The sequence below is a fragment of the Hylobates moloch genome, unplaced genomic scaffold, assembly GCF_009828535.3.
Source record: "Hylobates moloch isolate HMO894 unplaced genomic scaffold, HMol_V3 SCAFFOLD_8, whole genome shotgun sequence".
Taxonomy (NCBI): domain Eukaryota; kingdom Metazoa; phylum Chordata; class Mammalia; order Primates; family Hylobatidae; genus Hylobates; species Hylobates moloch.
In genome coordinates, this window is record NW_026652283.1 from 61248563 (window position 1) to 61276450 (window position 27888).

Consider the following 27888-nt stretch of genomic DNA (forward strand, 5'->3'; position numbering starts at 1 on the left):
AGCAACACCTGGAAGTTATCACCTCTTTCCGTGGCAACACCCAAAAGTTACCACCCCTTCCCATAACAACTGCCTGACAACCCAGAAGTTACCACTTTTTCCTAGAAATTGCTGCATAAACTACCCTTTAATTTGCATATAATTAAAACTGTATATAAGCATGACTGCAGAACTGCTTCTGAGCTGCTACTCTGGGCACAGTGCTTATGGGGTAGCCCTACTCCACAAAGAGCAGTACCTCTGCTGCTGCTGCTGTACACTGCCGCTTCAATTAAAGTCGCTGTTTAATACCACTGGCTTGCCCTTGAATTCTTTCCTGGGCTAAGCCAAGACCCCCCCCCCCCCCACCCGCCCCCCACCCCCCGCTAAGCACTAATTTTGGAGCTTGCCTGTCCTGCATCAGATACATTGAGAAAATAAACAAGAAACATACACTTATAAAAATTTACCTAGCTGAGATACTAACAAAGTAAAGCTCAAATACAAAAATTGCAACAAAAAGAACATACATTTACCCTTTGAAGCCCAGCCAAAGAAATCACTATATCCTCCTAGCAACAAATAAGAGACCAAATACAATAAAAATCACTTTGTATTGCACTGTCTATAAACGATACAATAAAATCAGTTTGTAAACATTCTCTGTTTAAGTACCGCAATCAGTGTCTCACAGATCCTTGAAATAAGAGGCTAGCACAAGGCATCAGAAAGCAAATTCTCTCCCACTCACACAAACTTAACGGGGCAGAGTTATTCTGAAGTGGATACTACATAAAACTACTGGCTATTACTCATAATGTGCTCATTATCTGCCATGATTTTTCTGGGATACTAATTCATTTAGAAAGTAATTAATACAGTTAATTAAAATTCTACTCTTTTGCCGATTAGCATAGACTCACAAACAGTTTAAGTCTCTTAGATAATAAAGAAATTTCAGTCTGCTAAGAAGAACAAGCAAATCTAGGACAAAGTTAGCTGCCATGCTTGAATTTTACATTTGACATTATTATAAATACCTTCAAAGATGTGTTTTAATGTTTGTCTAATTTTATTCATGGATATGATTATCTGACAACTCAACTTTAACATATGCGTGATTTGGTATCACTGAGAAAAGTAGTTCCTTCAAGATGTTAGACTATGAAATGCTGAGCTCCTATATTTGTAAGAAACATCATCAGAACAGTTGGTCCCGTGATAGTGAAAGTCTCCAGAATGAAGTTTAGTCGTTAAGTGAAGATTCACTGAAAATACGTGAAAAAGAAAGCAGAGAACAAAAGATCCCCAAATTAAAGAGGAATAAATATGGATGTGGTAGTCAGCACACTGAACCACTCTTGGACCCTATTTATTTTTGTTTTTGTTAAATTTATGGATATACTTCATCTCTGTAACTTAGTTACTGCTTACCTGAGGGAAGTTTAAATTGCTGTGTTGATACTACTTCAAGAAATTCTACAATACATGAAGTCAAGGTAGAACTCAGAAGGAGAAAAGAAAGTAAAACTGTTCCACTGTGATAAGCCCTGTCTTAATTATAAGAATCACACTCTAAAATATAAGGTGGTCTGGTTGTATTTTGCACACAAATAATGAAAGGTAAAATGTTCCATTAAAATAGTTCTGATTGAAGAGCCTAAATTTAACCTTGTATTATTAACTTATATTCTGAAGATAATTACATGTAATTAGTCATACCTTCTTCTAGATAGCTTTCTAAGAAGCTGATTAAATAAGGACTTTACGTATCTGGTATCAAACAGCTGTGGGTGGCACAAAATCATTTAATAATATATAACCAAAGAGAGTTCACACTTGAAACAACTTTATGTAATAAACACTATATTGGAAACAGAATCACTTGCTCTCAGGGAACACAGTTCGTGTTAGTTCCACATGTTATTGTCTACTTAATCTCCCTGATTTTATGACAAATATAGTTAGCAAATTATTATGAGCTTAGCTAATAACAAAAATGCATTACATAAAGAAGTAAGAGATAGTGCAAGTTATATACCTACCTCATTTTTTAAATTATCTGAAGCATTCAATGCAGATTTTGGATCACTACCACCCTGTTCAGTAGCTGAAACTTTTGATTCAAATTCTGATTTTGTTATCTTTCCTTTACCATGTGAAGATGATACATTTTCTATATGCTGGCCAACAAGGCTGTTTAAAACCAAAAGATATATTAAATAAACAGATTTTACTGGATAACAAATTCTATACAATCTAAATTCCTTTAAACTCATGCACAAAGTAAACCAAGGAAGAAACACAGAGATCAGCTTCCTCTCAATCAAAGTGGAATTTAACACACACCAAAGTCCATTCAAACAGGACACTGCTGTTATTACAGAATCATAAGAAGGACAAACAACTGCTCCTACCCACCTGTCAGGTGGACTGACAAAGGAAGGTTGTTCAATTGGAGCACTAGCATCAAGGGCCTCACCAACATCACAATCAGTTTCAGACTGCTCGGTTTCACTTGGTTTGGCTATCGGAATAGTACCAGATTTTTCTATTTCACTAAAAAAAGAAACAAGAAACATAATCTGGTAATTAAATAAACTTGAAGTAATATACATTAAAAACACTATTAGTGATTTCCAAAACATAATGTAAACCAAAGAAAGAAAATTTTAAATCATGTAAAGTCAATCGCTGACTTGATCTGTTATTGTCCTCAGCTTCTAAATAACTACTTACCAAATACGAGGATAATATTTGGTCTTTCAAAAATAAGATTTTTAAAAATTACTTATTCTCAATGTATCTTCTCTAAAGTTTAATTTCCAACATTACTATATTAATTCTACCAGCATTAAAGTTGTTACTTATGGGATCCTTCAAAAGTCATTATCTCAAGGCATTTCACTAAAATTTTAAGGTGTTCTTAGAATTTCATTTTTAAAATATAAACCTTCATATTTTTCCCTGCCTCACCTCCATTTCATTAACGTCATTTTTAATATAATGAAAGTACAGAACTCACTCTTCAGATATATAGTATCTAGCCTTAAATTCCTCCTGAATCATTTAAATTTAAACGTGTAAATACTATCATTATTTCTCAACATGTCTTCTGTTCCCTGGCCCGTACTGAGACAAGCTCCTAAATGGTAACCATAATATCTTGTGCAACTCCTTCAACCCAGGCCCTTACATTCTTGAGAAGCAAGGGTGATATTAACTGACACATTTATCCTATGTACCAGTTATTCTTCTTGCACTTTATTTATATTAACTCATTTGATAAAGGAAATGCTTAATGTAGTATTAAGAGAAGGACATTTTGTTTTGTTCTTTGGACTGCTGCAGGAAGGAGCTAGGAGAAGCACATAACAAATTTTCTAAATTAAGGATCACTTAAACCTAAACACTCTGAATATTTATTACCGAGTTTGAAAAAGGTAGCGATTCACACGAAGACATACAAATGAATGAAATGACAGTGATACTTAATGGAAATGAATAACCTGACATTTGAGTTGATAATTATAGGGAAGATAATTCAGATAAGCACTGTTTCCTAAGTAGAACCTTACTTTCCTTAGACTATATAGAGATTTCACATCTGGGATCTATCAACTTCATTGAGTTAGTTAGCTAAATAAACTTGTTATAAAATCATTACATTCAAAACACACAAAGGCATGCACACATACGCACACAAAACACAAGCCCTGTAATTTAGGTCTGCTATATAGCCTAAACTTCAAACTTGAGTATCAAGCTGCTTTATCTTTTAAGGAAATTTTTCTATCACTAACTAAGGAGATTCTTTTTTGTGTTTGTTTTTTGTAATGACTTACTCAAGCTTTGAGATTGGAGTGATTTCTGAGGTAGATGAGCTGGAAATATTTTCAACAGTTTCACTGTCCACAACTGCATTAGAAGACTCTTCATGCAAATCAACTGTAGGGAGTGTCTCCACCACCGGTGGACTTAACTTTTTTGACTCTGTATTCTGTTTAAAAAAACAAGTCAGCTAAATTAAATGTTGAGATTAATATAACATCTCTTTAGCAGAATGGGCATTTATGGAAAGCATTTCTGAAAAATGACAATATAAAAAACGTTCCAAAAAAAGTACTTTTATAAAAATCCTTTCTTCCAATATTACCGCCCTAAGGAATATATTTCATATGAAAATACAGGCCCTAAGCATTTTTCATGGCATTTCATAAACTAGGAAAGAACTTTCTCCCTACCTATTTCCTACTTTGCATCAGGACCTACAGAGATTTCCCTCTTCTCTAATTGATGAATTATAATAGCAACAAAGAAACCCTATGGACATGTACAAAACAGTACAATACATAGTTCTTGACCCTGAGCAGTTTAGGAAATAATGTGTATCAATAAGCAACAATACAAGGTATGTTCAAGTAACACCGTGAAGCAATAAATGATTCTTGCTGCTCCTTCAGTCTTGAATGCCCTGGGCCTTTCAGTCCTCCAAAACACAATGTGAAATCTACCTAACACCTGTTCATATTTGAAAACCTCTATCAGCACCTCCTCCTCCAAGACCAACCCTAAACAGAATTAACTACTCCCTTTCCTCTATGCCTCCAGTGTTCTCTGTACACTTTTATCACTGCATCTATAAAAACTCAATTGCCATTATTCATGTCTCCCTCTCTTCTTCAACTATTCTATAAATGTCCTCAGTAAGAACTATGTTCTCTTGATCCTCATATTCCCAGTGTCTAGCACAGTACCTAGCAGATAGTAGGTGTTTAAATGCTCAATAAATGAATATCAAGTGAGAGGTACTCATGTTCAGCTCAAGGAAAAAGAAACTAAGGACTATTATGAATTGGAAGAGCTAGGCATTAAAGAAAAGGAGGGCCAGTACAAGAGCAGAAAAAAATATCAAGGCATGCAGTCCGGAGAATAGAAAGTATGATCATTTGGGGAATTATTTACATTGAGAAATTCACAAAAAAATATAAATAGTCATCTGCACTTTTATGCTGGAGGCCTTGAGAAAATGACTACTGCCTTATTATCAAATACTATATTACCATATGAACGTGTATTCAAAATTTAAAAATGAGATACTTTACATGCTTTTTTTTTTTTTGAGACAGAGTCTCACTCTGTCGCCCAGGCTGGAGTGCAGTGGCATGATCTCGACTCACTGCAACCTCCGCCTCCTGGGTTCAAGCGATTCTCCTGCCTTAGCCTCCTGAGTAGCTGAGACTACAGGTGTGCACCACCACACCTGGCTAATCTTTGTATTTTTGGTAGAGACAGGGTTTCACCATGTTGGCCAGGCTGGTCTTGAACTCCTGACCTCAGGTGATCCACTGTGCCTGGCCTACATGCTATTTTTCAATTAAGTCTTCAAAATCCAATGTGTATTTTACACTTACAGTAAATTTCAATTTGGACTAGCCACATTTCAAGTGCTTAACGGCCACATGTGGCTAGTGGCTACTGTAATGAACAATATAGGTATACAAGACATGGTAAGCACTCGGAAGTATTTGAGTGCAACTACATCATAATAAAAGTTTTATGAATAACGGTAGGAGTGTTCAGGATAGTCATACAATTGTAAGGGCTACAAGTATCACTTTTCTCTTACTCCTATGCATAAACCCTTGACAAATGTCTTCCAGAATCCAATAAGATGAAACTAATTCTATTGCTTTAGATAACTCAGTAAGTTATAAAATAGCTCTGGCTCTTGCAAAAAGTACAAGGTTAAAAAATAAAAAATGAAAAAAAAAATAGCCAAGGCTGTATTTGTTTAAAAAGAAAGAATTCTCCCTCACTCTTGAGTTGAAATGTATGTTCTTTTTTTAATATTCGAGATTTTAGTTTTTCCTTAGTCTTCCTGCCTACAGATCAAATATCCCCAGTTCCTTCAGCCATTACTGATATTACACGGTTTCCAGATACCTCAGCATTCTGATCACTTTATGGTGTATATATTCTAGTTTTTAGTATTTTTCATAAAGTCTGGTGCACAAAATAATATTCAGAATGTAATATGAGAGAAAAAGGGAAAAAACATATTTTGACCTATTATCTATTCATACCCACAATAAGTGGAAATCTTGGTTATCAAAATACTCTGTGTTCTACATAAAAATACTTCCTTTTGTTCCAAGTGATTCGGGTTAGAAAAAAATTTCCTAACAACTGAAAATCTGAAGAGACAAAATACATCATAATGAACCAAAATAGAACCAAGGAAGAAATGAGGATTTATACTCCAACTTTTACTACCAAGAGATTAGTCACATTTATTATTATTATTATCTGTAATTTTACATGTTCTCAAAAGTAGTACTATTAGCAGGTAAGTAATCTTAAGTCCAATTACAGAGTACCTCAAAGTGAAAAAACTAACAATACACACACAATACAGTGACCAGAGGTTTTCAATCTTGTGAAGTAGTTTGAAATGACATATTATTAAAAATCAAAGCAACATAGCTTACTTGCACATCCACAATAGAATCGTCTTTTAATTTTTGTTCTTTTGGAGAAATAGGTAAATTTGAACCTGATTTTCCCAATGATTCAGCATTGATAGGTCCGTCTCTTTCATCCTATATAACAACAACAACAACAACAATCACCTGATAAAACTGTTTTACACAACAGTTATAAAGCAATATGAAGACCATTTTTTTTCCATACTTTAAAACCAAAAAACTGACTTGTGTATTTGACTCTAATTAATTTCATTTGTTTACAGGATTATTGTCTATTTCCTTGAATCCCCTCATTGCTACAACACTTAAAATGTGCAATACACCAGTTCAAGAACTTCATTTGATTTCTTAATAAGCATTTTAAGGCCGGGCGCAGTGGCTCACGCTTGTAATCCCAGCACTTTGGGAGGCCGAGGCGGGCGGATCACGAGGTCAGGAGATCGAGACCACGGTGAAACCCCGTCTCTACTAAAAATACAAAAAAAAGTAGCCGGGCGTGGTGGCGGGCGCCTGTAGTCCCAGCTACTCGGAGAGGCTGAGGCAGGAGAATGGCGTGAACCCGGGAGGCGGAGCTTGCAGTGAGCCGAGATTGTGCCACTGCACTCCAGCCTGGGCGACAGAGCAAGACTCCGTCTCAAAAAAAAAAAAAAAAAGCATTTTAGTCTTGCTGTCCAGCACCGTTTTAAGCACCTAGTAAAACTCCAATAAATATGACAAATGCAGGTATATAAAGCTCTTTCATCTCTTTTTTGATACACATTCAAGTTAGAATTTCTAATACCTTTATGCCTTCTAGAGTGTAACTTTCATAAAAGTTTATATTCAATCTTTGTTTACCTGAGCCTATCTAGCTCATACTAGGTATCTAAATGTTTACTGAAAGAACATGCTTTCCCCCTTAATGCTTTGCTTAAATTCACTTTTATGACATTTGTTTGCAAAATGCTTCATCAAAAAGGGGATTAAATAAAAATCTTATATACTGTGTGGGTGAAAATATAAAATTGTAGTTTTTTTTGAGATATGCGGCAAGTCTTCAAAATTTTAAACGCTCCATCCCAGAAATATATCCAACATAACTTAAATTTAAATATACCACTCTAAATATGCCAAAAAACCCCTCAAGTATGTAATTGTAAGTATGTGTTGATACACACACCCACACGTGTGCACATATGGCAGGGAACAAAATGCAAAAGTTTGTCAATAAAGAACAACTGATAAATAATGTCTATATAACAAGATTAAAATGCAGCCATTCAGAATATATCAACATGAAAAGATGATATATGAGCTATCACTGGAGGGGAAAGGGGATGTCAATTTGTAATATATTTATACGATATTTTCATGGAAATAAAAATATTAATTTGTGGACATATATAAAGGTGTTATCTATACCCACAGAACAAGGTCCGAACATTTTCACGAGAAATAGTAAACTGTTGTTCCTTTGCGGAAAGGAATGAGACATAATAAATATTTTATATCAATATAAATTACTTCAGCAATTTTAAATAAATACACTGAAGTTAAAGGCAAAAGCCAAATCAAGTCAATACTCTCCATTTATCATTTAGAATGGTAAAATAATACATGTTTTAAGACCATGAGGTTTTTTGAAGTCTTTATATTTACTGCACCGAATTACATAAAACAAACTACAAAGCCACTGAGTGTAGATTCTCCCTGGAATACTCATTTCTAACAGTTTTTATTTGCAAAATTGGGGTTTCTTTAAAAACTCTATTACAGATCATTAAAAACAAATCACTCATTTTCAGCTCTCTGAACATGCACTACCCTATACTATAGGACTAAGGATGTTACAAAATTCCAAATACAAGCAACAAGAATAAACATATAAATATCTCTAAGCCATCATAATTTAAGAATTACCTGAGTAATAGCAAAGAAAAATACGAATCTCCACCAAAAATTATGGCATAGCATTTTTGAAATTACTTTTATTCTGAATGTTTTCAGACACTCTCAGAAACCTGACACACAAATTATAATGTTAACTTTATTTAAGGCACCTTTTTCTGGAATTGTACATCTTCATTTTCTAGTGCGCAGTTGTCATCTTGAGAGTAATATGATGACGCTGAAGCTGAAGAACTCTCTTTACAACATACACGCCAGCTGGGAAGCCTGTAAAACACCCACCACCACCAACAACAAACAGAAAAAGAGAAAGAGAAAGAAAGAAGAAAAGTTGTTAATTCAACGTATTTCCATATGGGCTAGAATTTGAGGCGATAAACAGACAGATGGTTCCTATCCTAATACCTTCTAACAATTTAATGATGAAAATCAATACGCATAAGAAAAACATAAACATTATTATCAGCATTCCAAGTAAGACATTATGAATTCCATGAAGGTACAACAGGAAAGTCTTCACCAGAAGCAGTATCTGGTAATTATCACACAAGGAACACAGAAAGCTGTCAAATAGCTAACCTCCTCAGAAAGTACCACCAGTTCTTATAAATTCTAACAAATATTTAAGAACAGATAATCCTGAAGTCACCTCAACTGTTTAAAGGCATAGAAGCTTCCAAATTATTGTTGCATAGAGAACCTAACAGTGATATCAAAAACTAACAGAAATAGCACACACATAAATGAATACTAGAGGTTAATAATACTTATGAAATAACATGCAAAACTTATCAAGAAAACAATAAAAAACAAAGTCTCTAGGAACACACCAAAGGAGAAATATACCACAATTATTATCAAGTAGAGTTCAACTCTGACATTCAAAACTAGTCCAATATGATAAAATCAACTTGATTTGCTATGCAAAAATATCAAGGAAAAATATCTTATGATTATATCCATAGCCACTGAAAAAATCTGATAAACTTATACATCCATCAATGTTTTAAGAATCAATAATGAAACAGGAATAATTATATATTTAACATGGAAAATACGTATGTAATACATAAAACTAAAAGTCAGTATTATACTTACTGAGGAAACCTAAAAAGACACCTATATAGATCTGAAATAAGACAAGAATGTCCATTTTCATTAGCATTACAAAACATGAAGATAAAAGAGGCATAAAAATGGAAAAGACAGTAAAATTATCTGTGTAGTTCCAAATAATGAGTGTATCTGCATTAACTGCAGATGAGTTTACATAATTGGAAAATTCAAAAGAATCACCTATTAAAAGAAGTCCCAGATATAAAAATTGTATTCCCAAGTATAAAATTAAGAAGCAAATCAACACTCTCTCAAACCATAACAAGTACTCATTTACGATAGAAACAATAACGTGTCCAGATAGAAACTTCGCAAGAAATCTTCTAGTAAGTAGAACTGTTTGAAATTGCCAATATTTGACAATCCTTTTACTTGGAAAAAGTGTCAATTTCACAATTCAAAATAATATATCGGGGTAGTTTGAAAACCACATACTGAGGTGGTAAAAAGGGAGACTTTTTATATAAAAAGCCAGAAATAGTGAAGAATATTCTTATATGAGGGGCTAGATCTATATGAAACTATAGTAATTACTGCAATATGATACTGAGATAACAGAGGCAAAGGAAACCCCCAGGGTGACTAGAAAGACAAATCCCAGGAATATAGCTGTAAACAGGGAATAGAGGGCAATCAGTCTAGGTTAGTTTATCAGAAGCACCCAAATAACACCAGAAGAAATGGAATGCCTAGGTTTAAAAGACAGACTTTGGGGATTTAATCTTTTCTTAAACCTACTGCTTTCATTTTAGAAACTGTATTTCTATTTTTTTTTTTTCCCCTGAAGGAAGGTTTTCAACTTGAATGTATGGTGACAAGTTTTTCTTGTTGTGGCAACCTACGATCTTTAATATTTCTAGGCATCCTGCCATTTTAAGGGTGTATGTTACAACTATGTGTTTCAAAAAATAACGGTTAAGTGTTAGGGTAAAAGAGAAATCAATTCATTCTTACTAAAAAGAACAGGAGAGGGACTCAGGAAAAATTTTCTAAAGGATATAGCAACTGAAGAGCCAAGGAAGATTTCATTAAGAAAGCAGAAAACATTCTTTATTGTGCCAAGGGAGATTTCATTACAGAAGAAAGCATTCTTTAATGTGAAAGTGATTGGAAAAAAAAACACCTTTTTAAAATGATATCCAATGGCTTGCAATGACAGCTTTTATATCTGCCTAACGCAGAATTACTGAACCAGCTATCTTTAACAATTGTTTTTATCATACTATCAAATCTTGCAAAACAATACAATAATGAATTCCAGAAAGACACATTAATGTGCAATAAAGAATATGCTAATATGCAAATGAGCCAAGCCTAATAATTGCAAAGAAGGAGTCTGCAATTATTAGGCTTGGCTAATAAAACTAAACTGGAGTCTGTCACTTTCAAATGAATTGTTTCCCTCTGAGTTTTAATGAAGAAACTTTACAAGCACGTAAGATTACCCAGTAAGTACCAATTATTATGTTAGGAAACATTAGGGGTAATTTTCAACTCATTTAAAAATTTGAGTAAGTATATACAGTTTTAAGAAAATATAAAAACAACAAAGTAGCCATTTTAATTAACACAGAAACCAAACAAGATGGAAAACATTATGTTATTAAGACAGCGATTTATTATCTATGAGTAAAAAGAAGAAAGAATTACAAATATATATACACCTAACAATGTAGAAAATATACTACAACCACTGGCAAAGCTACAGGTGGAAAGAGAATAATCAAAAATTACGGTGGCCTATTTTAAATTACCTCACAAAATAACAGATTAAGTGGACAAAATGATATTTACATTCCATGTAAGAAGCTCAATCAAAGATACAGAATTTTATACCACATATAAATTAAAACATTCTTCTCAAGGACACGTGGAATATTTCCCAAATACCGATAGTAAACTAAAGCCTCAAAAGAAGCCCCAAATTCCAAAAACTCAAGCTCTAAAAGATTATATTCTCCAACCATGCTGCAACAAAATTTGAAATAACAGAAAGACAGCTAACAATATCCCAAGCCTGGAAGCAAGAAATATGTAGCAAAATAATCCTTAGGTTAAAGAGGAAACATTATGAAATAATCAGCAGAAGACTACCAATCAAAATTGGTGGGATGTAGATAAGACAATAGCAGGAAAACAATGCTTCTGAATACATTAAGACAAATGCTGAAAACCAAAGAACTAATCATTCAACTCAAAAAGATAAAAGAGAGTACAAATGCAAAGAAACAAGGAAGGATATACGGACAGGCATTGCTAAAATAGAGAACAAAAAACAGCAAAGAAAATTAAGAAAATCAAACGTTGGTTCTTTGAAGAAAGTATTAGACAAACTTCTGGCAAAACCAATAAAGGGAAGACAGTAATGGAAATTAACACAATATGGAATAAAAAGAAAAAATAACCACAGAGGAAACATTTTTTAAATTATAAAATATTATAAACTATATATAACAATATATTTGAAAACAGGAGAAATGGATAAATTTCTAGAAAAATAGCAAAACTGGCATAAGGAATGGAAAAAACTGATAACAGACTGATAAATAAACTTGAATGGATCTATCAACTTCTCACACACAGGAGAAAATTCAAACCATTTTTAAATTTTTTTTGGAAATAATTTCAAATTTCAGAAGAGTAGGCAGCATAGTACAAAAAAAAAATCTACAAATGCCTTAGCTGTCAATCCATTGTTAATATTTTACTTAATTTGTTCCATTATTTGTCATTTGCCCATGCTCACTCATCCTCCCTCTCTCCCTCTGTTCCCTCTTTCCCAGTAACTTACCTCTAAAATACTGTGATATCTATTTCCACAGAACAGGGATATTCTCTTGCATAACTACAATACAGCTATCAACTTCAGTAAATGTTACATTGACACAAAAATTTACTGTCCACATTGCAATTTTGTCAATTAATCCAATAATGTCTTTTTTAGAATTCCTTTCTCCAGTACGGAATTTAATCTATGATCATGTCCTGCATTTGTCATGTCTATTCAGTATCATTTAACTTGGAACAGTTCTGAAGCTTTATTTTATGCAGCACTAACATTTTTGAAGGTTACAGTCCCTTTTCTTTTTAAATAGTATGGTTCTTATGTGAGATTTGTCTGATGTATTATGATGACCAGATTCAGATTAGGTATTCTCAGTCAGAATCCTTCATTGTGTCTTTCTCAGGATATTATAGTGATGTTGTGACTTTCTCAGGATATTGTATCGAAAACCATATAATATCCATCTGTTTCAGCAGTTGCAATTCTACTTTTAGGTACTTCTCAACAGCAATGAAAACTATGTCTACAAAAAGACTTGTACAAGAATGTCCATAGTAGTTTTTACTCCTAATAGCGAAAACCTGGAAGCAGCCCACATAACCACTAACAGAAGAATAAACAAACTGTAGTACATTCATACAGTATACTACTACTCAGCAATAAAAAGGAACTAATTAACGACAAAGGAAACAAAATGGGTAAATCTCAGACATTACATTGAGTAAAAGAAGTCAAACACATGAGCAAATACTGTATAACTCCATTTAGATGATGTTCCAGAATTGGCAAAACTAATCCATGGTGACAGAAATCAGACCACTATTTTCCTCTGGGGGATTCACCAGAAAGGGACATGATAGAACTTTCTGGGGTGATGAGAATATTCTATATCTTGAGGGGGTGTGAGTTACAAAGGTGTATGCACATGTCAAAACTGATCCAACTATACAGTTAAGATCTGTGCATTTCGCTGTACATAAATCTATTTATTTACTTTGAGACAGGGTCTCACTCTGTCACCCAGGCTGGGGTGCAGTGGTGCAATCTCAGCTCACTGCGGCCTCCCCCTTCCCGGGCTCAAGTGATCCTTCCACCTCAACCTCCAGAATAGCTGGGACTACAGGCAAGCACCAAAATGTCTGGCTAATTTTTGTATTTTTGGAAGAGATGGGGTTTTGCCATGTTGCCCAGGCTAGTCTCGAACTCCATCCGACTTGGCCTCCCAAAGTGCTGGGATTACAGGTGTGAGCCACTGTGCCTGGCCTATACAGGTTTTATTACTTGTTCAAGATCCTGTAACTAATAAGTGAGGGACCAGGGGTTAAAACTTGGATTTTTTTGACTCTGAAGCCTGTGCCTCTTAGCCACTACTATATGGCCTTCACATTTATCACTTGTTGCCACTATGAAAATCATGAAGTAGTTAATCAGAACTTCTCTTTTGTGATAGTTGTTTTATTTTTGTATTATGCTGTATCTAGCCTTGACCAGTATCACCAATTCTTGAGTGAATTAACAGTGTTATCTTCTTATCTTTCTTTTCATTTATCTGTTGGCTAGAAAATATTAAACATGAAACGTAGCAATATGGAAAAATCCAACAATTTGGAGAGAGATCTAAGTTTGCAAGGTGAGTGATGGGCAACTTAATAGCTTCAGTTTCCTTATTTGTAAAAATTAGATTAATACTTTAATCCAAGAGTATGGACAAATTTAAGAGGAGACCAGGAGTCGGAGACCAGCCTGGGGCAACAAGGCAAAACCCCATCTCTATAAAACATACAAAAATTAGCCAGGCATGGTGGCGCACACCTCTGGTCCCAGCTACTCAGGAGGTTGAGGTGGAAGGAGAATCACCAGTGCCCAAGGAGGTCAAGGCTGCAGTGAGTGGTGATCATGCTGCTGTACTCCAGCCTGGGGGACAAAGCGAGACCCCGCCAGAAAGAAAAGAAAGAAAGAAAGAAAAGAAAGAAAGAAAGCCAGCCTGTATGCCTCAACTCAGTATCAACATTGTAAAATGGACTTATTAGGAGGAACTGAAATAAATGTATATGCTATGCTTAGCCTGGCACAGAATATGCACTGAAATGTCAGTTATTATCAGCCACTACCTTTTCTATCTACTTTCACTTATCAAATTTCACAGTAGTTCATACTTGTAATCTCAATTTTTTCACCTTCTATTTAGTCCTCAGCCTGCTGAAATCTAGTTTCTGCCCTCATTGTACCACTGAGACTAGTATGGTGTGGCAGAAGTTAGCTTTTTTTTATTTCCCTGCTGCATGTGGTACCTCTGACTGCTGTTTTAACTTAAACCATCTCCTCTTTGACTTGTCAAATTACACACTTCTGCTTTTCATCTCACGCTGATTCTTGTTTCTGAGTCTCCTTTGATATGCTGCTTCTGTTCACTATTTAAATTCTGATGCTCCAAGGGTTTGGTTCTGAACTCTTCCCTTTATATTCTACATAGCAGACTTACCTACTCTCATGGTTTTTAGTTGACAGCTACTGAAACTTTTATCTTCAGCCCTTATCTTTTCCTAACTGGTCCATTCCTTAAAACCCTTCTGTGATACCCTACATTAATGTTGAGGATAAGTAAAGCTCATTTAAAAGTTGCGTCTCTCTTCCTTCATATTCCAAGATATCTCAAAAACATCTAAATCCAAAACTGAATACACTAGCTTCCTTTTCCAAATCTCTTCCTCCCATATCCTTGATCCCACCATCTGGTACTGCTATCTACCCAGTCCTCAAACTAGAAACCTGAAAAACACCTGTGATTACTCCTTTGCCTTCACCCTCCCTCAACCATCTTGTTTATTCTACTCTAAATTTCTTTAAATCATTTCTCAATCCCCATTCTGACTGCCTTGACTCAAGCCCTTATCTGTTACCTAGAGCAACCTCCTAATAGATCTCCCTAATTCCTAACTTGCTACGTCTGCAAATCAACCATTCACACTTCTGCCAAAAATCTAACAGTAAATTATCACACTACCATTCCCCTGCTTAAGATCTTTTACAGACTCCATTAACTACATGACAAAATGCACGCTTCTCCCCACATGCTATTTAAAAATCTCTAAAATTCTACTAAGTCTTCAGCTTCATATTTCCTGCCACTCTCCCTGCCTTTCACTTTATGCTTCAGCGATGCAGAGCTACCTGTAATAGTTCCTTGAACACAGACTGTGCTGTCTCATGTCTCTGGCTCATGCTGTTCCCTCTTTCAAGAATGTTCTGTACCTGCTCCCACTCCCACTATCTAAAACATAACTCAATACATATAATTCTTCTCTCTTGGGGCAAGAAACTAGAAAGGGTCTAAAATATTTTCCTGATTTCCACAATCTGGGGTTGGTGGGAGGCCCGCTCTAAATTCCCACAGCCCTTTGGCTATCTCTACTTGAGCACATACACACTGAAATTAAATTAACTGTTTATTTTTGTTTCTCACATAAGACTAAGCAACTCCAAGGCAGAGAATATACTGCCCTGTTACCAGCATGATGATCTATTGAGCTCCTACTTTGAACTATGAATTGGAAAAGCTTTTTCAGAGCTTTAAAAAGAAGAATGAGAAAACACTTCGTGGTAAAAGAAATAACTAAACTAGGCAATAAAGATTGCTTCTTAAACATAAATTCAAAACTAATCCCTTGTACAGAAATATAGTGCCAGCCACTTAATTAGTGCAGTATGGTTAAAGTTAACAGTGAAAATTGTAGTTTTTGAATATTACTTCCTGGATATCTGAAAAAATTTACAGAAATCCTGTAAGTATTGAGAAACTTGTGGAAAATGGGTGAATAATGTGGAAGCCATTTTGGTCAAACATTGGTAATAAAACAAGACCAAAAGATCACCAGGCCTCTAGTGACTTTGCTTAAGCAACCTAGTTTCTCTCCATCACAATGTTTTATTAAAAGACAGATATTCTTTTAAACCACGTATCAGTCTGGAGCTCTTTTAAGGTTGCTTCTCTTCTGCTTGGTCTATCTGTTAATAGGTAAGAGCATACTAGGCCTCTTTCTACTTGCAGTTTTTATTCTATTTGGCAACATCAACAGTCCATAGTCAAATCACATGCAATTGTACAGCTTAGCTGAGAAAGTTCTATGTTCTAGTGCCTGTTTCTAATTAAACCTTTGCATTTCAGTAGTTCTGACTTTTAATCTTCACTCTGATGTAGGATTGGGTCTTAAATTCTCTTAGCTTAATATTCCACATATCAAATTCTATTAGAAAATTGTTTCACTGAACTGGCCTATAATTTCATTGATCCAACATAGAGAAGCACTTAGTAAACAAATGTGATATGTTCTGTTTTTATATCCTACCATTATAACCTACCATTAGAAATTCAGCCAATACAATTTGTCCTCTAAGATGCTGGAAATAATCATGCCCTATACTTGATAATAATATATTTTCAGAAATTGGGTATGGTGTATTTAGCCTCTAAAACACAAGCGACAGTAGTTTTGTTACCTTAATTTTCAATTAGAAACTACAAAAATATAGTCCTCAAATAAATTACTACCAGGCCAACATATCAGTCATGCTAAAACAAAGTCTCTATTAGGAAAAGTAGAAAATAAAGCTACAACAGTAGGTGTGGGTCAGACTGCAAGCATTTAAAAATTATCAAGGTTTAAAGTTTTATCCTTCAAGGAGCTTCTGAAAGATATTTCATCAGGGAATTGACATAATCAAAGCTGCATGTAAGACATATCCAATGGCACTGTGTAAAATGGGTTGCAGCATACAAGTATGAAGCCACTCTACATGTTAACTTTTTTTTTTAAGTACTCTTCAACCTCTCCTGGCTACCAAACGTGTGGAATTCATGCCTACCAGCTCTCCAAATATCTTCTATTCTCCACTCCCAAAAGCTATTAATCACTTCCCTCTTCTGAAAAGTTTCTCAGTTTTCAAGCTCTCCAAACTCATCTAAGACATTTTATATTGTTGACCACTCAAATGACTTCCTTAAATCTCTTTCCATCTATCCTTTCCAGTTTCCTCCTTTCTTTCAGAGCTTTACTATGCTTGGCACCTTTCTTATTCTGTTTCAAAAGTCCAATGTTCTCTTTCAAAAATGATTCCCTCTATGACAGCGGTCCCCAACCTTTTGGCACCAGAGACCAGTTTCATGGAAGACAACTTTGCCATGGATAGGGTAGGGGGGCATTAGATTCTCATAAGGAGCACACAACCTAGATCCCTTGTGTGTGTGGTTCATAGTAGGGTTCATGCTCCTATGAGAATCTAATTCTGCTGCTAATCTGACAGGAGGTGGAGCTCAGGCAGTAATGCTCACTCACCTGCTGTTCACCTCCTGTTGTGAGGTCAGGGTCCTAACAGACCACGGACCAGTACCGGTCTGGGGACCTCTGCTTTATAAGGATAACTCCAGGCCATTTTTTTTTTCTTTTTTTTCTTTTTTTGAGATGGAGTTCCGCTCTTGTTGACCAGGCTGGAGTGCAGTGGCACGATCTTGGCTCACCACAACCTCTGCCTCCCAGGTTCAAGTGATTCTCCTGCCTCAGCCTCCCAAGTAGCTGGGATTACAGGCATGCGCTACCATGCCCGGCTAATTTTCTATTTTTTCAGTAGAGACGGGGTTTCTCCATGTTGGTCAGGCTGGTCTCAAACTCCTAACCTCAGGTGATCCGCCAGTCTCGACCTCCCAAAGTGCTGGGATTCCAGGCATGAGCCACCGCACCTGGCACTCCAGGCCAAATTTTATCTGCATTCAAGTCTGCATTTTTAAATGCCCATAAAATGTCTCCACTTGGATATTCCATTCACCTCCAATAACAGCTCCTTCCCCTTCCAAGCCCTTTGCCAACTCTTCCACTTCTTTCTGACCACCACCAATTCTTCTAGCTGCCCAAGTTAAAACAAACAAGCAAACAAACAGAAAACAAACAAAAAACGCTTAACATTTCTTTTCTCATTGAACTTTATTTCACAGATTCATAATTTTAGGCCCTAGAATGTACTCTCAGTGACAGTGTGTTCCGAGAAAGCAGTTACTTTGTTTTGTCCACCAGAATCCTGTATAGGATACAGCACACAGAAGCCTAAGTAAGTATCTCTTAGCATTGAGATGGATAACAGTAAGGGGATGTTGAACAGAGTTTGGTTAGAGGCAAACTAAAATCCAGTTATTGAGAATCCTAGCCTAATGCTGTTATCTGCTGCACTGCACTGCACTACTGCCAGCTTGCCAATCTTTCACAAAATCAAATCATTTACCTCCTCAAAAATCTCTATTTATTGTACCCTCTTCTTTATTTCTACTGCCAAGATGAAGTCCTTCTTATGATAAGCCTCAATTACTCCAAGGGCTTTTTAGCCTGGTCATCCCTTGGGATCCAGAAGGGGTTGGATCCAGGATCCGAAGATACCAAAATCTGAGAATGCTCAAGTCTCTTACATAAAACGGCATTTGCATATCACCTATGCATGTCCTCCCATATAAATATCTAGAGGTGATTTAAAATATCTAGAGATGATTTAAAACATCTATGCATATCCTTCCATATAAATATCCAGAGGTGATTTAAAACCTAACACTACGTAAATGCTATGTAATAGCTGTTATACAACATTGTTTTTATTTGTATTTTTATTGTTGTATTGTTATTTTTATTGTTTTTAAAACATATTTTCAACCTGAGGTTGGCTGAATCTGTGAATGTGGAAAGCCAACTGTATTCATCCCTCTAAGTCTCTTTCCTCTAAAAAAAAAATCTAGCACAATTATGTCAAAATAATGTTCTCACAACACCACTTCTCTTGCTGAATCTTTATTATCTAATTCTTTGGACTGGCTTGCAAAATCTACCACAATCTCTGAAATCTCTCTCTTTCTCCTCAGGCTTTTCTGTTTACTACCACTCTTACCCATATCAACTAGATTATCTCTTCTATTCATAACTCTTTTTCTCCGTGACAATTAAGTGCCATCTACCCACTGCAAGCAGGCAGACAGACATACACATGCACACACAAAGAAATAGCCATTATTCATGTTATCAACACCAGTACATCTTATTTCAGCTCATGAAGCTCCTGTTTGCACAGAAGCAGAGTTTATAAACCACATATTTCCCTTAAACCCAAGTCAAGCCTTCCTTGAGAACTCTAGCCCTCATTTTCTCCTCTTAAGCACTTACTATGCAGTTCAGTTTTATGTGTGTGTTGTTTATTAACATTCAAATCAGATATCTTAGAATGTTAGACATACAAAAAATAAACTGAGTTCACCTAATACAGTAATACAGACTTGAATGCATAAAAGAGTATCACAAACTTACTGACAAAATCTACAAGGTAAGAATCCTAGGTATGTGTATTTCTTTTAAAAGTTTCATGGACAATTCCAATGTCCATTCCTTCCTAGGCTAATCCAGGCATCCACATTTTCAGATGAAAAAAACTGACACTTTGCCAGAAAAAATTATTAACTAGAAAAAGTGAAGAAACTTGCCCAAGACCATCTACCAGCCAACTGGCAGCACAGCATACTGGTTAAGAGAACACAGGCTTAGAATCTGGCCTTCTTAGGTTCTGGCTCTGTTGCTTCCTGGCTATAAGAACTTGGGCAAGCTGTAAGAACTTAACTTCTTTGTGCCCACCTTTCTTCATCTTTAAAATGGATTGTCTGCCTTAAAACATCTATACAGAGAATAAAATAATTTAATATATATTACATTGAATAGTATTTAGTACTTAGAAGAGAAACAATCACTCAATAAATGATCATATTAATAATGCAAAGAAAGAACTACAACCAAGCTCTGACACAGTTTTATGCCTTTCACACTACACCACTGTCTGTATTGTAACAAGTAGCTTATATACAGAGCTCAAGTCTCACAATTCTTCTGTATCTTTCATCACACCAAATACATTGTGAATAATCAAATAATATTTAAGTGGATTTATAAATTCCCATTTTTAACTCTGAAACCTAGGCCATCTTATTTCTACTCAACACATTACCAAAGTATCTAGAGTCAATGAATAACTTATACAGTAGTGCTTACTACCAGTGAGGCACTGTTCTTAGCCTTTACATGTTTTTTCTCCAGTAGATTACAAACGCTATATAATAATACAAAATTAGCTTAGTACCTATGAACCACATTAATGTTACAGAATACTTTCTAATACAGCTAGGTGTCACTTTCATGTAAAATATAAAATAATTTTAACTAGCAATTAATTATAAAGTCCTAAATAAAACCAAATCTTCTTTCAAAAAAAAACTTGCATTTATTAAACAAATTCATCCCAAAGGATTAACACTCTTATACTGCAAATATTCAAAAGCAATTTCCTATTCCCTTGTGACATGTACAATTTGACTTTTAAATTAGTCTAAAATATGGCCTTGAAAAACAGATAACATACAACTGGCACTAAAGTATAATCTAAAACACGTAGATAAGTTTCAAGAGATTTCATCTCTTTCCAGTTATGTATAAACTTACTAAACAAAAGCATCATGTACATATAGGTGTTTCTATTTGAAGATGACTTGAGAATAATAAAGCACTTAAATTTTTGTAAGTTTCCCTTTCATTATAAGCATAACAATATTAATTATACACATTGATTCATTTCTCCAGACTGTTGAGAAAAGTGAAAGAGTAATGTGCAAGTTCATGAACAAATGAAAAATGAAATAACCAATGCTCAAAAGAGCTAATACCTTTTATTTTTTCCATTGCCTGTCAACCCTACTGCCTGCTTCCATTCCAGTATATCCTCAAATGTTTAATAACAGAAAGGACCAACATGAAACACGTCATTTGCCATCTTTTATTGGACACAGTGTTCAAGTGTTATGCGAAGATGTCACACACCTTCTTTCACAGACCTTTTCCTATTAAGGCAAGCTGGCTTCATCTAACTTGTCTGAAGGGATCTGACACTGTATGACCCGACACCTTTTATAAATATAAATACCAGGTGCTTTCTTTGGAATATATATCCCAGAGCAAAGATAAACGTTTTTTCCTCAGTCTTTCACATTAAGTTCCACTAAAAAAATCATTTTTGTAAAGGTCATCTTTCATTGGTTTATTCAAGGAAAGAAAAAAAAAGGCATCAAATGATTTGGAGAAGTGGGATTATTTTATTATTTTATTTATTTCAAATATTATTCAGAAAAGAAATAGATTCCGGACCTTTAAAGTTAAGAAACAGAAGCAGAAACAAGCAAAAAAATTCCTCCAGATTTCCTGGGGAATTTTCAGAATGTTTTATCAATATGTTTCCAATATGCTCTATTCACCACCTCAAAAAAAGAAAAAACAGCTTATATATTGTTCTAGTTTTTAAATTTTTTTCTGCTCACTTATGCATATTAATAGACCAGCAATTATGAGAGAAAAAGCAAAAGGGTACAGAAATATAATCACAAACCAGGAAATAAACCTCTTAAATTGATAAAAACTGGTTTGACATACTCAGAAAAATTACTACTAAGGTCAAAAAGGCCAATATCTTGATTTAGACATCAACTCTCTTCTAGTGGGATCACGACTTAGGACCTCCTGCCTCCAAAGTATGTCCCCTACATTCCACTTTACCCTCCACAGCGATCTAATTAAAAGATCCATGTGACCTCATGCTCCTGTTCTCCAGCTTAAACTACTTCACTTGCTCATCCTCTGTCAGGTGGTTAGAATCAGAATTCATCTGCATGATAACCAAATCCCTTCAAAACCTAGCTCTAGCCTCCCTTCCCATCTCTCCTCACATACACTCACGCTCTAGATAACTGAGTAAGTGTTCTCTCTGCCTACAATAAAATTCTCTCATCGTGAACTATCCATCCTGCAGACCATTTTATGGATGAGAGCTGAGGTTCACAGAAGTAACTTGTCCAAAGACATAGTTAGTGACAGAACCATAAGTAGGATATGAATTCTTCCTTTGCTGTTCCTAAAGACCTTTCTAAGTACCTGTTATATTTACCAAATGTATGAGACTTGTTTAAATGTTAAGCTCTTCCCGAAAGTCTAAATATAAGCTTCTCCAAGATGATCCTTTGGGGTGAAGGAAGAATAGATTTGTTTAGTTTTAAAAAATAAGTTTTACTAGGATTAATGTAAGGATTCATACTTGGTCTGAAGGGTCAGATGGTCACACATCAAGAACTATTGGCAGAAACCCAGGGAAACAGTGGAAGTTCTACAAACAATGGGTTTTACTTACAGCACACCATGATTCACTGTGGTTTATGTTTGCCCAGTTAGGTAGACTTAGGAATTACTCAGTTTTAACTGAATTGACCCTCACAACATCGGGAAGCAGCTTTTTAAAAAATTCCTGCAAAGAATTTACTAATGCAAGCACAGCCAACAAGAAAACGACAGGGCTGACTCCTAAGTAGTTGAAGCTATTCCTCTTCTATACTATGACGTAAAATAATCTAGTAGGTCTCACTAAAATTAAAAAATTTAAAAATCACATAGCTCTCACTAAAAATTATTATTTTAATGAGAACAAAAGGTACCGTTAACAGAAATTATTTTTTTCTCATTTTTCTTAAATATCTAACTTGCATTAATTTATTACATACACTAATATACTATTACTATATTGGCACATGTATATAACTTATAAACAATTAAGGTCCATGCACAAGGTTTTACTAATTAGGGGACACACTCAGAATATCCACTAATTATGTTGTTTTCCTCTTTAGGGTGTTGCAACTTTCCCAGTTTGCCCAGGACTGAGGGAGTATGGTATAGGGTATAGGCTGAATAATGCGCCCCCCTCAAAGATGTCTGCATCCTAATCCCTAAATATGTTACCTTACATAGTAAAAGAGATTTTGCAGATGTGATTAAATTAAGGATTATCAGATAGGGAGATTATCCTGGAATGTCTGGGTGGACCCAATGTAATCACAATAGTCCTTATAAGAGGAAGAGGCAGGAGGACCAGTCATTAGTAGACATAAGGACTGAAAAAAAAGGTTGGAGTGCTGATGTGAGGAAGGGGCCACAGAATACAGGCAGCCTCTAGAAAAAGATTCTCCCCTCAGAGCCTCCAAAAAGAACCAGCCCAGTTGACATCTTAACTTTATTTAGCCCTGTGAGATATATCTTGGACTTCTCATCCACAGAATTGTAAGGTAATAAATGTGTGTTGTTTTAAGCCACTAAATTTGTGTCAATTTCCTACAGCAGGCATAAGAAACTAATGCAGGGAATTCCTAGGTTATGCGACTTCTGGTGTTAAAACCAAGACAAGCTGGTGACTCTCTATCTTGGATTTTCGGTGCTCATAAAAACATCTGGCACAGTAGGTATGAGAAAAAAATGTGGTTGAATAATGTTATGATGAAATATTTACATAATATGCTGTTACTGTGTTACAAAGATCTGTCATTTGTATTATTTCATCCTCCTAAGAACCCTGTGAAGTATGAATGGATCAATTTCCCCATTCTGAGGATATAACAACTAAGGTTCAAAGAAGTTACATAACATGTCAAAGAACACATATCTAGTAAATGATGGAGCCACATATATAAAATACAGGTCTTCTGACCTACAAAGGACTATGGTACTCAGGAGCCTGTGCTGCCTAGCTTCAAATTTAAGTTCCGAACCTTAACAGCTGCTTAAACTTAGCCAAGTTACTTAACCTCTCTACTTCCTCACATGTAAAATGCAAAAGGAAGTTAATAATAATACCTATCTTACAGGGTTCTTATAAAGATTAAAGCTGTTATTGTCAAGTAAACATCATGTGTCTGACACATAGATAGCTGTCAGTAAATATCAGCTATCACTGCTCTGTGCTGCAGCTATAGTGCATTTATGCCTAGAATACTCTACACTCCTTGATCAAAAATTATAAAGTATGCAAAAGGAAAAAACAGCAACAAAAATTAATAATGACATAGATGAAATGGTTTTTCTGTAAACATAATCTAAGGTTAGTACTCTAGGCTGGAAGACAAAAGCAGAGGGGAGACATAATCAAGATCTACAAAATTATGATAGTAAACATAATACAGTAATATTGGTAGCGTGAGAGGGGAAGCCTCACAAACTAGAATACTGTAGAACAGACATACAGCACTCAATGTACAAAACAGAAACGGATCACAAAATTTTGAGATAATTTGTGAATAACAAAAGAGACAAAAGTGGCTACTAAAAGGCACTCATCAACTCTTGCAAACGTTTTATCTAACCCCAGGACTTGTTGGTAGCCATTTCTGTTAAAGGGAATGGGGTTGTTGGGAAAAGAAATACCACACTGGATTATAGCAAAAGTTAGAAATCCATTAAGTGCCATTAATTCCAACTTGGCATGAAAGCAGAGCCTTCAAAAAAAAAAAAAACATACCCTTTGCCAATCATCATCAGGTACCACTCCTCTTCCCCAATCTCATTCATCGTCACCCTTCAAAAAAAACCTTTAAGCCTTAGTGTCCTATTTTAATGCCTTTTAATCGTTTTGCTAAAGAATAATTCAAATGTCTCTAAATTTGGCAGTCTAAACAAATCTCAAAATATACTAACCCAATAGTTTCTTAAGCTAAAGTTTCTTAAAATGTTCACACTCTTTTCTTAAACTCTCCACATCCATTTTCCTCACTAGGAGTTAAAAAACTTGACAGAAGTTTATTACTACTACTTTCAATACCAGGCCAACCGATTTGTTCCCTAACAGGGAAATTCATTAGCTCTTCACTAGAGCTAATGATTGGGTGAGAAAACATACTGAGGGTTAGCTTAATCAAAAGATAGCCAGAAATTCCCAAAAGAAATAGAAGCAGAGTTAACTTAAATTTACAAATGATTGTAAGAATCACATTCTATTGCTTGATTTCGTTTACACCATCCAATTAAAAAAAAAAAAAAAAAAGCCAGAGATACTGGTGTGTTTTTAAACTTGAATGAAAGTATTAACCTTTTCCTTATTAGCCATTTCAGAAACTTCTGATGAAGAATAACATGGTTTAAAGATGGGCAAGACCAAGAAGAATGAGGAAAGAAAATACACAGTCTACAAGTATAACTAGGCAGCTCCAGAAAGAGATGGAAATGAATACAAGCTTCAGTATCTACAAATTTAAATTTAAAATGAGGTGAGTGGATTTATCTCTTACAGGCGCTTCTCCGTACCCAACACAGTAAGTAGAAAGGGGAGGATTTTATTAAAAACGGGAGACAGGTATTAAAAGGATTCAGAATGAAAGGTAAGAAGTCAATTGTTTTTGTTCTCAAAAACTTCTATCATCCTTCCAATAAAAATCCCCCAGCCAGGCGAGTGTTTTCTTTTCCCCTTGTTTATGTATTATTTTATGTGAGCAACAACTCTACAATTTCAGTGTCTCTGGAATCCATTAGGCATCCATAAAAATGAAAATAGTGTTGGTGCTTTGCAGAAATAAGCAAAACAGGAAACTTAATTTCTATTTTAATATAACAAACAGCAAATCGCCTTGACTGAAGAAGCATCTTTTTAGTCATCAATTGTGACACATCTTTGAAGAAATTCCCTGGGAGGAAAGAATGGCTTTTCCAAGTACGGTGGCAGCAGTCCCTCGACTTACAAGCTTTCTCTGCTCCTCAAAAAACTCCAGAAGTGCCTGGGATTAACAGAAACTCCGTAAAACTTAAGGAGTGCTTTAGGGACAAAGCACTCTTCCCGCCTTCAAAATACAGTATTTACCTTCCCATCACTAAGGGACATTACCAAAAACTACTACACACATTACATCAAAGACACCCTCTCCACCAAACCAACTGAAAAAGTGCTTCATAACACACATACACACACGCCCCCCGAAGTTTCCAAAAACAGTGGCCCGAGTGTACTTGAGATCAAACACTGTGCGAGAAATGTCCAGAAGAACTACTGCTTACACATTACTCTTACCTTCATGACCACTCACGTTTTAAAATCTCACGTCCAGAACGCATCACATCCGACGTGCTTTATCCCCTTAGCACACTAAGAACGCAAAGACTGGCGGCAAATCGGAGCAACTTACTTACCATCAATCTGAACACCCACCCCAAACCCTGCACCGTCTCCAAGGGGTAGAGGAACTGAGTACAAAGGCACTTGGTGGTTCCCTCTACCTTGGCACCTCTTTTTCTCCCACTGAGTCTCTGTAAATTCCAAAATACACCATGAAAATCTCCGCACAGAGCACTACCAGACCAGTCGAGAAGTAATCGGTTTGTCCCTTCCACAGGGGCCTTGGAAACCCGGACCCTAAAAGCCAAGATGACTTGGGGGTGTGACCTGGGCTGCTCCCTCCCCTTTACTCCCCTCACTGGAACTCCCTTGTCGTCGCGGCTACTCACCAGACCAGAGAGCACAGAAAGAGGCAGGAGACCAGGGCCAAGGCCCGCCGATGCTTCTTCATCTTCTCCTCCTTCTTCCCCCTGCCAGAAGGCGGCACATCCTCCCGGCAGCCGCCACTGCCGAGGCCAAGATGGAGGAGCCGGAGCAGGAGCGCGAGGATGGGACCGATAGTCCTAAGGGCTATGGCGATGGCTGAGCGGCTCCTCAGTGGCTCGCGTCCTGGCAGCCCTCTCTGAGGGCCCCACAGCGGCGCGGACAGGGGCGCTTCACAGGACTCCGGGGACCGCCGCTGCTGCGGCCACCGGCTCGTCCACGCCCGCCTCCTGCAGCCGCCACTGCCGCCCCATATCCTCCCCGCCCGCCGGGGGCCTTGCTCCGTGAGGCCAGCGACCAACGGCCGCCGCGTACTCGCCTCTCAACAGCCAATCGCCGGCGGGGCCGCGACACCTCACACACCGCTGAGCTGGAAAGGGACGCGTCACCCACGTCCCGCGGCGCCCGCACCCCCACCAGCCTCTGCGCAGGCCACGCCCCCTTCGACGTCGCAGGCGGAGAAGCCGGAGGCAGGAGACCACAAAGCGCAGGAGCAGACGCGGTCGCCGCTCCGCCCGCCCCAGGTCCCGCCCACTTGCTGGCTCGCGTTCAGAAAGTCGGGAGGAGCACCGTGAGCCTCAGCATTCCCCCTTACAGCGGCCCGCCCCTCGTCCCGCGCGCGCTGAGTCCGCGCAAGGGCCTTTGGGAGTTGTAGTTTGCCTTCCAGAACCCGTTTTTCTCTTTCCCTGTCCCTCTTAGAATCCATGGTTTTGTTAGAGAAGTCTATAGTTTCGCTGCTCACCACGAGACTGATCAGCTTTGGAACTGTTGCACTGTTTTCCTCTTTTGAGCACAGTTCGTGGAATGGCCTAGAATGACGGGGGTAAGGGTTGTGAGGGAAGCTGCACTAATAAAATTTAAAGCCCTTTCCCTGTGTCAATGGACTGCCCCATTGAGCTAGATGTTGATTGGTAGATAGAAAGGGGCGTGCCAAGAATCCTCTCATCTGATTGGTTGCAGCGGAAAACCTTTCGCTTTTTCTTCAGCAAGAATTTCGACGCTTGCCGGGTTCCTCGTGCTTCGTTGGTTTTCGTTCTGTTGGTTTCGAACTTTGGGTTCTCTGCGATTGAGTTGGAAGGGAGGAGTTGTCCCCATTAGAGGAGCACCCACAGACGCTCCAAGTCCTGGGGTTCACCGAAAGTGGGGAAGGCAGTCGCTTACACTCAC

General features: G+C 36.7%; 1 protein-coding gene across 5 annotated transcripts in view; it reads right to left on the reverse strand.

The window, feature by feature from the left end:
• SUCO (SUN domain containing ossification factor) overlaps positions 1 to 27130 on the reverse strand; it is a 78664-nt gene extending 51534 nt beyond the window's left edge. For 3 of the 5 annotated variants that reach the window (XR_009214513.1, XR_009214514.1, XM_058442615.1), the window contains exons 1-6: positions 26628 to 26832; positions 8507 to 8621; positions 6471 to 6581; positions 3825 to 3979; positions 2401 to 2538; positions 2025 to 2175 (exon numbers count right to left, since the gene is read on the reverse strand). Coding sequence is in view for 3 of the 5 variants with exons in the window: in XM_058442615.1 (XP_058298598.1) it covers positions 2025 to 2175; positions 2401 to 2538; positions 3825 to 3979; positions 6471 to 6581; positions 8507 to 8621; positions 26628 to 26689 (732 nt within the window). In the remaining 2 variants the exon portion in view is untranslated. Of the gene's footprint in view, positions 1 to 2024; positions 2176 to 2400; positions 2539 to 3824; positions 3980 to 6470; positions 6582 to 8506; positions 8622 to 26627 lie in introns of all 5 variants that reach the window. The other 2 variants (XM_032160967.2, XM_058442616.1) reach the window with 2 other exon arrangements.
• Between the last annotated feature and the right edge of the window lie 758 nt (positions 27131 to 27888).